The sequence below is a fragment of the Aotus nancymaae genome, unplaced genomic scaffold, assembly GCF_030222135.1.
Source record: "Aotus nancymaae isolate 86718 unplaced genomic scaffold, 86718_ANA_hifiasm-v0.15.2.pri h1tg000031l, whole genome shotgun sequence".
Lineage (NCBI taxonomy): Eukaryota > Metazoa > Chordata > Mammalia > Primates > Aotidae > Aotus > Aotus nancymaae.
In genome coordinates, this window is record NW_026988444.1 from 4,265,311 (window position 1) to 4,277,669 (window position 12,359).

Consider the following 12,359-nt stretch of genomic DNA (forward strand, 5'->3'; position numbering starts at 1 on the left):
ACAAGAGGGTGCCCGTGTGTGGTGTGTGGGTGTGAGACTGTGGTGCCCGCGTGGGGGTGCGTGTACAAGAGGGTGCCCGTGTGTGGTGTGTGGGTGTGAGACTGTGGTGCCCGTGTGGGTGTGTGTGAAGAGGGTGCCCGTGTGTGGTGTGTGGGTGTGAGACTGTGGTGCCTGCGTGGGTGTGCGTGTACAAGAGGGTGCCTGTGTGTGGTGTGTGGGTGTGAGACTGTGGTGCCCGCATGGGTGTGTGTGAAGAGGGTGCCCGTGTGTGGTGTGTGGGTGTGAGACTGTGGTGCCCGCGTGGGTGTGTGCGTGCATGTGTGAGACTGTGGTGCCCGCGTGGGTGTGAGACTGTGGTGCCCGCGTGGGTGTGCGTGTATAAGAGGGTGCCCGTGTGTGGTGTGTGGGTGTGAGACTGTGGTGCCTGCGTGGGTGTGCGTGTACAAGAGGGTGCCCGTGTGTGGTGTGTGGGTGTGAGACTGTGGTGCCCGCATGGGTGTGTGTGAAGAGGGTGCCCGTGTGTGGTGTGTGGGTGTGAGACTGTGGTGCCCGCGTGGGTGTGTGCATGTGTGAGACTGTGGTGCCCGCGTGGGTGTGAGACTGTGGTGCCCGCGTGGGTGTGCGTGTATAAGAGGGTGCCCGTGTGTGGTGTGTGGGTGTGAGACTGTGGTGCCCACGTGGGTGTGCATGTACAAGAGGGTGCCCATGTGTGGTGTGTGGGTGTGAGACTGTGGTGCCCGTGTGTGGTGTGTGCATGTGTGAGACTGTGGTGCCCGTGTGGGTGTGCGTGTACAAGAGGCTGCCCGTGTGTGGTGTGTGGGTGTGAGAGGAAGAGTGGCTGGAAGCAGGCAGCCAGCTCTCAGGTTGATCCAACTCAGTCTCTCACACACTTGGTTTCTGTGACCCTATTGGAGCGGTTTCAAGTCCACACCTTTCACAACGCATCAGAACATAACTAGTGAGCTAAACTCCCGAGGGAAAACCTTTTTCCACACAAGATCCCACCTCCTGCTCCACGAATGTCTTCCATGAATCCTGGAGTGGGTTAAATGAGATGGTGACTTTAACGCTGAAACGCCCCGTGACTAATGCAGAAACCTTGCTCAGGCAAAAACCTGCCTTAGGCATGGTCTCAGATGGGAGAGATGGTCCTTCCCCGGCCTCCCAGGGGCACGGGCCTGGGCTACCTCCCCGTGGGGGTCTGGTGCAGGGTCTTTGATGGAAGCTGGCTGGAGGCCCGACTCGGCCCTGTGCCCACACGACTCCATGGCCCGTCTACACTGCAACATGCAACACCCGATGGCAACCTTCCAGTGCCCATGCTCACCAGCAGCTGCAGATAACTGAACATGGAAACTGTTAAATAAACTGGTTGCTGAGGGCAACAGCGGCCTCCAGACACGCACGCTGAAGACGGAGTGGTCGCTCTGACCAGGGAGCAGGGACGCCGAGGCCCCTCTGCGCTTCCTGTCCCGCACACCCGATAACTCAGCCACTTCCGCAGCGGCAGGGTCCCTGCAGGCCGCTGGCCAGAGCTGGCGGCCCGGCCTGTGCGTGCCAGATCGCCCGGCACACTGTATATCAACCTTCATCAAAGGCCGCCGGGCAGAGGAGCGGGGTCCAGGCCAACTTCTGTGCATTAAAGAGATTTTTAGAGACCTTGATAAAACTAGTGCTTCCTGCTTTTTGATGTGTTTAAGTAAGAGAAGATTTTTCTCGTTAGAAGAGCAAACACACATCAGGAGGCAGGAACAGGCGGCAGCCGAAAGCGAGGTTCTCTATTTTTATTTAAAATAACCAGCCAGAAGAACCATAAGGCTCCGGGATGGTGGGGAATAGATATGTCAGTCGCCCTTTAACTGGAGCAAAAAGCAGGAAGAGACTGTTTTATGTGGAGAAAGGACCTGTAAAGTGCTCTGGATGTTTTAACAGCAGCCTGGTATTTCATCAAGCCTGTCACTGGCTGGCTGGCCCACGGCGGGGATGCCACCTGGACCTTTGATGTGCTGTGATTTATGTTAACTTCAACATCATCCCTGACCCACAAAGATGGCCAGGAGAAGGCGGGGCATGTCCCAGTACCCTCATCCACTGCCCACATCCCCTCTCGGCACCCCTCTGGCTGGCACAGGCCCCTGTGATGGCCCAGGAAGCACCAGCCCAGGCGGCAGGTCCCACGGGGATCCCCCTTGGTGATACAGGTCCCACCCCTCCCCTCGAGGCCCTGATCTTGGCCGTGGCCTGCTGCTGCTCCTCCAGCAATGTCTCGCACACTCCAGGTCTGCTGTGTCTGGGATTACGTGCCCAGGGTCTTGCTGTGTAGCAGGTCATGGCACCGTTCCCAGTCCCCTAAGCCAGGGCGTGTCCCTGCAGTCTTTAAGAGCACTGTCAGCTGTCGGTGAGGTGTGTGAGGGGACCTATGTGCCCACCCCTCAAAGATCCAGGGGATCTTTGCGTTTGGTGTCTTCTACTTCCTCAAGCCCCCGAGCCTCCCTCCTCTCTGGGACACCCCTGCAGTGTTCACTTCCCACGTCCGGGTCAGGGCCCCATGGCAGCCTTTAGGTGAGCCGAGGCTCAGCGCTGCCCGTCCTGGGCCTCCCTCAGCAGCTGCCTGGTCACTGGGGCAAGGCACCGAGTCCTGTTGAGAACCTGCAGTCCTCACCCCGGCCCTTAGATCAGGAGTCACCGCAGAGACATGGAGCTGTGCGGGTTCTGAGGAAGCTGCCCTCTCTCACAGGTGGACCCTCTAACGGCAAGGGCCTGAGGAGCACACGGCAGCCGCCCAGCGCCCTGGCTTCCTGGTCTGGAACGGCCGCTTGCCTGTGACGGGCAGGCAGTTTGTGTCACCTGGAGATGTTTCTGGCATGCTTGGCTTTCAGGCCTGCGTCTGAACAAGATCTTTCCTGGAAAATAAAGCTGGTTTCTCTCAGAGCGTATCTTTCAACATTTAGGATTACAGAGCTGACCTATCTGGAAAAGCCACAGCAGCAGGCCGGCTGAGGGGCTGCGGGAGGGGGCAGAGGACACTCCCTGCTGCTTCCACTTCCTGCCCAGTGGGAGACAGACCCCTGACTGGGGAGGCCCTAGCTGGAGGCAGGACCTGCAGCCCTGGGTCCCCCTCCGCCATCTCTGATGCTGCCCCTCGCATGAGCCTTGATAGAAGGGGAGAGAGGAAGGTTCTGGAGCCTTGGCGGCCTGGGGCCCTAGGAACGTGGGGGTCTTGACTGCTCACAGTAAGACTCTGCTCTCACGAAGAGACCCAGGCTGGGAACGCGCGGCTTCCTCTGCTACAGCAGCACCCAGTTAGCAGCAGGGTCCCCGTTGTTCCCAACCTGCTTCCCAGGGACAGAGGGCAGTGATCGTGGAGGTGGGAACTGGCTGTGACCAGTGGGGTTCCTCTCATAATGGGGTTTGCACTAGGGAAGAAGACACCCTTTTGTTCTAATGTTCACAATGAGAATTCCGCAGGCTCAGGATTCCCTTGAAGGACGGGTCTGGAGGCTCAGGAAGAGCATGTGTGGGACACTCAGAATGACAGCTACCCCCCCATGTGGCGTCACACACTTCAGACACTCCCAGGCTGGATGTGACATTGGCGGCGGTGTACGAGGCATCCTCTATGAGGCACCCTGCGTGGTACTCACCTTGAGGCGCACTGCCCATGCTGAGGCCACCACAGACAGTGGCCAGAGAGCAGACCCTCGCCCTGCAGTCTCCAGAACAATGCCGATGATGCCTGCACACCAGACTCCTTGAGCACCGTGCTTCACTACGGGGGTCCGTGGCCTCCCGTGTGGCCTGACATGTCCCCACCACTCGTGACCCCGAGTGCCTCTGGGCGCTGCCCTCATCTGCACGGCACCCAGATCGGACCATCGTGGAGTGAGCAGGGCCAGCTTTCCACTGGGGAGGCTTGTGCAGGAGTGCCCTGGGATGCTGTCCCTGCTTCCCCTCTGCCCGCCCCACAACGCCAGGCCAGAGTGCCTGTCAGCAGGAGCCATCAGACACCAGAGCCGGGGGCATGCAGGGCACCTGTGAGTGTGTGACCACCTGGCTGATGAACAGAGGGCCTGGGGACCAGCACCTTGGTCTGGAGTGCCCGCGGGCAGGCAAAAGGCAGCACTGACCCAATGGCGTCTGAGTTGCTGCCCCACTGATTTCCCAAATACAGGGGGCTGGGGAGAGGTTTTTGTAAAGACAGGTGAGACCGGATGGTAGAGTGCTGCCTTTTTCTTGAGCTGAAAACGAAGATGCTGCTTCCAGTGGGGGGATGAGCACCAAATGGGGGTGAAAAGGCGTTTCCTGCAAACTGCTGAGCACCAGGACACCCCCACTAAGCGCCCTGTCACCCCGACTCTACTGAGACTGTCCTCAGGACTGCTGGGCTGGGGAGGGTAGTCCCAGAGGGCACAGGAGGCAGACTCCCACCCTGCCCCTCGGGGCAAGGCGTGTGAATCTGGTGTGCCTAGAGCCTCAGGCACTGCCCTGCTGTCCACTTGCTGTGGTCCTGTGATCCGGACACATGGCCCTTGAGTCCCCCATGCACCAGCTGGCTATTCTCAGGACCTGCACTGGACGCCCAGAGCAGGCAGCCAGACAGAGCTCTGCGTGGGGAAGCCACCGACTGAGTCATGCCATGGGAATGTAGACTCACACCCAAAGCCTGTGGATGGATTCAGAGGCTCAGGAAGTGCACGTGAGAAACTCAGAATGAAAGGTCCCCCTCCAAGTGGTGTCACACATTTCAGACACTTCTGGAGCTGGATGTGACATCGGCAGTGATGGCCCCGCCTCCCCCTCCCACCTCGCAGCCCCACAACTGGTGGAAGCCGTGCTGGGAGCAGGGATGCCTGGGTCCCAGGATGGCGCCGGAATGGAACACTGCCCCGAGCCTTTGGAACGTTCTTCCTCTGTGCTCAGGCCTCGGAGGCCCGGCTGTACAGACAACAGCATCTCTGACTCCCTCCGGCGGTGTAGGTGGGGACGCGGCACGGAGTCCTGCCCCTGGGAGCTCAGGGCAGCAGACAGGCCTGCTGGGCAGAAGCGCCCCAGCCCGCCTCGGGACCACTGACTGGGACCCACGTGAGGATTCCCTAGAGAAGTCGCCTGTCCACAGAGGAAATGAAGAGAATAAGAAAAAGAAAACCTCTGCTCACAATGTGCTCCACGTAACGGACACAGAGGGACCACGGCACTGAAAGGGCGCAGCCCCCCTGCAGCGGACCCCGAGCCATCTTCTCACAGAAAAGGGCTCTTTCCAGTCCTGCCCCACCTCTTCCAGCCACAATCACAGTTCTGCCACATTTAGAGGTAAGGGTGGGGGGAAGCAGGTGCAAGGCGGAGCTGCGAGCGTCCACGTGGTCAGAGACTGACTGCCTTTCATGCTCTGGGGCCCTTGGGTGGCCAGGCCACAGCCCCGAGCCTGTCAATATACAGAGTCCCGTGGGGTCTCTGGGGTCTTCGTACCTCATTTCCCAGCAAAGCAGAAACGCATGCTTCAGAGGCGTCGCAGATGGCGGTCAGGTCGTGGCCTCCCTCGAGGGCCAGGACAATCCGGCCGCCAGCCAGGCCCATCAGCTGCTTCGTCAGGTACCCGAAACCTGCAACGGGAAATAGGAGTGCGTGGTGAATGGGAGGCTGCATAGTGGATGGGGAGCCATGTGGGAGCCGCGTGGGGGACGGGGGACCGTGTGGCGGACCGGGGAGCCACGTGGTGGCTGGGGAACCAAATGGTGGGGCCACATGGTGGATGGGGGTGCTGCATGGTGAACGGGGGACCGCATGGTAGATGGAGGGGCAGAGTGGTGGCCGGGGGTGTGTGTGTGGTGGACCAGGGGGCACTGCATGGTGAATGGGAGATGGCATGGTGGATGGGAGGACTGCATGGTAGATGGAGGGGCCACGTGGTGGATAGGGAGAGCCGCATGGTGGACGGGGGTGCCGCGTGGTGGACGGTGGGGGGACTGCATGATGAATAGGGGAGGGCCGCGGTCAGCGCAGCCCAGAAACGCGCCTCATGGCATCATAAGAAGACTGGGGGCTGGGGCAGAGAGACACATGGTGAGGCTGGGTCTGGTTTCATAAATTAACTGAAGAGTTTCGGTTTTGGGTTTCTCTTTGATGTGTTTGAGAGTAGGAATTATGGCTTCAAGGCTTTGATTTTTAATCAGCAAATCATCTGCTCAAGGGACGAGGGCAGCCAGCCCCACTCGGAGGCCACAGGCCACCTGCCCTTCGGCCACCCCCAGAGGGGCTGTGGCCACAAGAGTGTGGCAGGGCCCGCCGGGCTCTGGTTATCTACATACTCTGAACATGTGTGCACGTGTGCACAGGCTGTGTGTGCTCCTGATGGGTTCTCCCACGTCCAGGTCTGACCGCCTGGCTTTGATCAGGAGCCACAGTTCCACCATGGCACCCACATCACTCACCCCGGGAGGGAGTGCCTGGTGGGTGAGGATAATCACCACCCTCAGCCAGGCCAGGCTGGCACTGATTAGAGAGCTGGAACCACGCAGCGCTGATTAGTGGTCCCGATCATGGGCTGACGAGGTTTAACTTCCCAAAGCCTCAGTTCATCCCGTCTGATGGAAATAAACAGGGGCTTCCAGGCAGCTGTGGGACTGAGGAGGAAGCTGAGGATGTGGTGGCCATGGTGCTCTGGGCCAGGTGTTGTGGGGTGCTGGGCAGAGTGGGAGCTCTTTGCCCTGTCTGGTCACTTTGCCAGCCACTAAGCCATGTGGTCTGGGGGCAGGTGGACTGTGTGAGGCCCCATAGGAGCATGGCCACCGGGGGCCACCTCACGTCTCCTGGGTGAGAGACACACTCCACACACTCCACAGGCCAGGGCCAGAGGGGCCAGAGAGATGGCCCCTCCTTGGCCACCTGTGCCCATAGGAGTGGGAAGGGTAGCACACTATGGACGCCAGGTCCTTGAGGACGTCACCAGAGCTAAGTCAAAGGTCCCGAGATGCTCTGGCCGTGGGAGGCTCTCCAGGCTCCTCGGGGACACCAGGGTTAGGGAAGCGGCCAGGCCTTTCTGTGTACCAAGAGCTGATGCCAGGAGGTTTTCACCCCCTTGGGAGTTGCTGAGGCACAGCGGGAACACTACTGGCTAACACTGATCCTGAGAGCACCCGTACAGCCTGGGCTCCCTCACTCAGCTCTCAACACTACCGTGCTCCCAGCGACTTCCCTTTACAGTTCCAAGGGGCACTGCCTGCCAGAGAAGCAGCACAGGGTGCATCGCAGCTCTCGGTGGGACCAGGGACCTGCCCCTGCCCCTGGAGGTGGCCTGCAGGACCCTGGACACCTGTGTCCCAGAGAGGAAGCCTCGTGTGCCCTGGGCCCCTCCTGGGCAGAGTGCCCCAGGCTTGCGCGTCTGCAGTTCCCACTGCCCACTCTGGGTTCTGGGGCCTCCCAAATGGACGGGTTCCCAGCACGGCCAGGAGCTTGGTCATTGGTGAAAAGGTACCCTTCCTTCCTCAGTCACGCGCAGACCCACTTACATCTGGCAGAGAGGTTGTAGCCCCCGAGAGGCGTGGGGTGGCCCTCCACGGCGTCGAAGCCTGATGACACCAGCACCACGTCTGGGGCAAACTCGCTGGCGATCGGCATGACCACCGTTCTGCAAAGGGCAGGAGAAGGCATTACTGGGTCAGCTGAGAGGAGGACCGGACAGTCACAAAATCCCAAGGTTCCCTCTGACACTGGTAACGCCTGGCCTCAGCCCCCTTGGCCATTGGCAGGCTGAGGGCCCCACATAGCAGAGGCTGAAATCTGGCAGCCCACACTGAATTAGACGGGAGTCAGCCCACGTGTGATCCGGGCTCATTTCAGACACGTCTTCGCGGTGCGAGCCAACAGGCTCCGCTCTGCATGCTTAGTGAGGGTGACAGGGTCACTCTTTCCTGCTGTGCTGTTTTCTGCACACTTTGGAGGTGGTCTGTAGCCCCCATGGCACAAGCTGCATTAACCTGGGGGATGAAGCCAGCTGCCTGTCCTACTAACACCCTCCCCGGCCCCATCCCCGCCCCCGGGCTCTGCTCCATCCTCCCTCCAGTCCTCCCAGGCCAGGTCCTCCCTGCCCATCCTCCCTTCTGAGAGTGGGTCAGCTCCGCTCGCCTCATCAGGCTGCCCTTGCTGCTATGATGCACTTTCCACGGCTCTCACTGAAGACACGTGCGGTCACTCACTGCCCCTAGTGCTGGGACTGTGAGGCCAAGAGCCCTTGCCAGCCTTGCTGAGGGAGCCTGCGTGTTCCTGAATCACCCTAGAAGACCCTAACACCAACACACACGGGGGTAAGGGGAATTACAAGGAAATGAGACACTTAAGGATCTTTAAAGGGAAAGCTGATGACCAATGTAAGAGAATTTACTAGAAAAAGATGAACCATTGGAAATTCTTTGATTAAGATATATTAGGGAAATAAGGAAAATATTCTACCTGAAGAGGAAAAAGCACTCAACACGAAACAACTTATCGGCCTACAGCCTAACAATCTTATCATCAGTCTACAGCCTAACGATCTTATCGGCCTACAGCCTAACGATCTGATCGGCCTACAGCCTAACGATCTGATCGGCCTACAGCCTAACGATCTTATCATCAGTCTACAGCCTAAAGATCTGATCGGCCTACAGCCTAACGATCTTATCATCAGTCTATAGTCTAACGATCTTATCATCAGTCTACAGCCTAACGATCTGATCGGCCTACAGCCTAACGATCTGATCGGCCTACAGCCTAACGATCTGATCGGCCTACAGCCTAACGATCTGATCGGTCTACAGCCTAACGATCTTATGGGCCTACAGCCTAACGATCTTATGGGCCTACAGCCTAACGATCTGATCGGCCTACAGCCTAACGATCTTATCATCAGTCTACAGTCTAACGATCTTATCATCAGTCTACAGCCTAACGATCTGATCGGCCTACAGCCTAACGATCTGATCGGTCTACAGCCTAATGATCTGATCGGCCTACAGCCTAACGATCTGATCGGCCTACAGCCTAACGATCTTATCATCAGTCTACAGTCTAATGATCTTATCATCAGTCTACAGCCTAACGATCTGATCGGCCTACAGCCTAACGATCTGATCGGCCTACAGCCTAACGATCTGATCGGCCTACAGCCTAACGATCTGATCGGCCTACAGCCTAACGATCTGATCGGTCTACAGCCTAATGATCTTATGGGCCTACAGCCTAATGATCTTATGGGCCTATAGCCTAACGATCTGATCGGCCTACAGCCTAACGATCTTATCATCAGTCTACAGTCTAACGATCTTATCATCAGTCTACAGCCTAACGATCTGATCGGCCTACAGCCTAACGATCTGATCGGCCTATAGCCTAATGATCTGATCGGCCTACAGCCTAACGATCTGATCGGCCTACAGCCTAACGATCTGATCGATCTACAGCCTAATGATCTTATGGGCCTACAGCCTAATGATCTTATGGGCCTACAGCCTAATGATCTTATCGGCCTACAGCCTAATGATCTTATCGGCCTACAGCCTAATGATCTTATCGGCCTACAGCCTAATGATCTTATCGGCCTACAGCCTAATGATCTTATCGGTCTACAGCCTAATGATCTTATCGGTCTACAGTCTAATGATCTTATTAGCCTACAGCCTAATGATCCTATCAGCATGAGTTAGGAATCCAAGCGTGTGCTGTCAGTGAATGGGGAAGTTCAGCAGTTTCATGTGGCATTTGGCTGCCTTCTTCAATTCTGGGTTCTAATCACTGCTGACTTTCAGCATCTCCTTCATTCCCTCTCTGGGTGAGGGGGGCAGAATCCCCACGAGAAAGGTGGTCTGGTGTCTTCCTGCAATGGCCCAGGTGCCAGAGACCTGTGCAGGGAGGACAGTGGAACAGAAGTGGTGCCTTTTAAAAGGGGACTTCAAAAAGTTCCTGGAAAAATTGAATTAAAAGATAAAAAATACAAACTTTATTTCTCAACTCAAGCTCCATCAAGTTCAAGACACTTTTGTAATGGTGACAGCAGCCACTTATTCCCTCCTGGAAGGACTGAGGGTCCTGGGAATTTAACCATGTCCAATGCAGTCTGTTTTCCCATTATTAACTGAAGAAAAATGAGTGCTCTTTACAGACTTTTCTAAGATTAGGAAACAGAAGGAAGTCAGAGGAGCTGACTCCAGAATGTAAGGTGAGGGCCTAATGATTTCTCTTCAAAGCTCTGCAAGGTTTCCTTGTTTAATGAGGAGTGAGCAGGCGCACTGTGGTGGAGAAGGACCCTCGGTGGGGCTGGGCGCGGTGGCTCACACCTGTCATCCCAGCACTTTGGGAGGCCGAGCCAAGTGGATCACCTGAGGTCAGGAGTTCAAGACCAGCCTGGCCAACATGGTAAAATCCCAATTCTACTAAAAATACAAAAACTCAATGGGCATGGTGGCGTGCACCTATAATCCCAGCTACTCAAGAGGCTGAGGCAGGAGAATCGTTTGAACCCAGGAGGCAGAGGTTGCAGTGAGCTGAGATTGCACCACTGCACTCAAGCCTGGGCATTAAGAGCTAAACTCCGTCTCAGAAAGAAAAAAAAAGGAGCTCTCCCAGTGTCGAGGAACTTTCTGAAAACACTCTCACAATAAGCAGATGTTGTCACTCTTTGGTTCCTCCAGAACAGGCAGAGTGCCTTGGGCATTCCCAAACCTGCCGTCGTGACCTTTACTCCTGACCAGCTGCTGGGACTGGGCGGCCTCTGGCTCTTGGTGGCAGTGCTGAGGTTGTGCCTTGTCTTCAGGATGGTCCTGGGAAAGCCAGGCTCCACCTCCTGTTACGACTGTTCAGAGAAACGCTTCAGGACCCCGAGTCCACATGGACATTCCCACCGAAAGCTCCGCTCCTGTCGGCCGCGGATCTGGACGCGATGGTTGTGGCATCTGCTGAATGGAGATGCTGCTCCAGGCAGAGCTGTGTAAGCTGAGCGGCCGAGACGCCCACAGTGCTGATCTGGAAGTGATGGTTGTGGCACCCGCTGAGTGGAAAGGCTGCTCCAGGCAGAGCTGGGTAAGCTGAGCGGCCGAGACGCCCATGGTGCTGACTGTTGCTTCTCGTGTTAATTATTGGTCCTCTACAATCAGGGCACGAACAAGATGAATTTTTTCCCCACAAATTGATGTGGACGGTCTTGAGCCGTGGGCTTCATCTCATTTCTCTGGGACATTGTCCCTATAAACTTTTCCTAAAGCATCAATGATTTCACCATCTTCCATGCAGCTTCACTGTAAACCTGATGCTTGTTCCTCCTTCCATGTTAGCAGAATTCATGTTGCTCTAATGAGGACTCTTCCCAAACTGATGTCTTATTCTTGGTGCCTCAAACTAGATCCTGTCTAGACATGTTATAACAAGTTCCTGTGAATTTATTTTGGTGCAAAAACATTCTGAAGCCCATGCGCTGTTTTTTCAAAATATGCATTTTCTATGAACTTTTAAAAGTCTCCTGATATTTTCACCATGAAGCCTCATCTACGCGATCCCCATCTGTGCTGTGAGCTCGGGGGACCCTCACCGAGCCCTTGCAGGAGATGCCCATTTCAGGGTTTCACCACCGCCGACTTCCCGTAACTGCTCAGCCCAGCCTGTCCTGCACCAAAGCACACCTCTGCATCCCCACCACACACGCGCGGGCTGAGAGCATCACGCATGCATGCCTCCCTTCATGTGGATCTTCAGAGGCGCCTCCTGGAGGGCAGCCAAAAACGCACTCACCCGGTCCAGGGTCCTACCCACCACTGAGGACCCTCCAGAAACATCAGGGCAGAGGGCAGCAGGGCTGGCCCTAAAACTCTGGTTTTCATTCAGCTTTTATTACAAAATGAAATTCCCCACTGATATCAGTGAAAGTATCAGCTTTGACCAGAAGAAACAAAAATGCTCAAAATTCAATGTGACCCCTTTTCAGGGACAACCACGGACCACAATCTTATTGGAAAATTCCTCTGATTTCTGGTGGTGGAGGTGACACAACCCCCAAGGACTTAAATGCCAGGTGAAGATCCCATGGGCTCCTCTCTAGAGGACAGACCAGTGACGATGAGTCCCTTTACTGCTGAGACAGCGGGCAGGCCCATTCCATGCCAGGAGCACGTGGTGCCTGATCCTGGTGCCCGCACCCCATGAGCGAGCTCGGATGGGAGAAGAATGGCACCGCAGGACTGTGTAGCTTCGGTAGCTCCAGTCAGAGCTGACAAACGCTGCACTCCAAACACACACCAAATCCACACCTAGGCACCTTGCCAGCTGAGAAACTCACTTCTGGAACTCAGATGGGAAGTACAGAAGACTCTGAGGGCCTTCTGAGCAGTCTGCTTCTC

General features: G+C 56.5%; 1 protein-coding gene across 6 annotated transcripts in view; it reads right to left on the reverse strand.

Moving 5' to 3' along the window:
• HDAC4 (histone deacetylase 4) overlaps nucleotides 1-12,359 on the reverse strand; it is a 355,366-nt gene that overhangs the window by 14,457 nt on the left and 328,550 nt on the right. For all 6 annotated transcript variants that reach the window (XM_064383397.1, XM_064383398.1, XM_064383400.1 and 3 more), the window contains 2 exons: nucleotides 7,506-7,624; nucleotides 5,467-5,600 (listed from right to left, as the gene is read on the reverse strand). In XM_064383397.1, coding sequence (XP_064239467.1) covers nucleotides 5,467-5,600; nucleotides 7,506-7,624 — 253 coding nt within the window. The remainder of the gene's footprint in view (nucleotides 1-5,466; nucleotides 5,601-7,505; nucleotides 7,625-12,359) is intronic.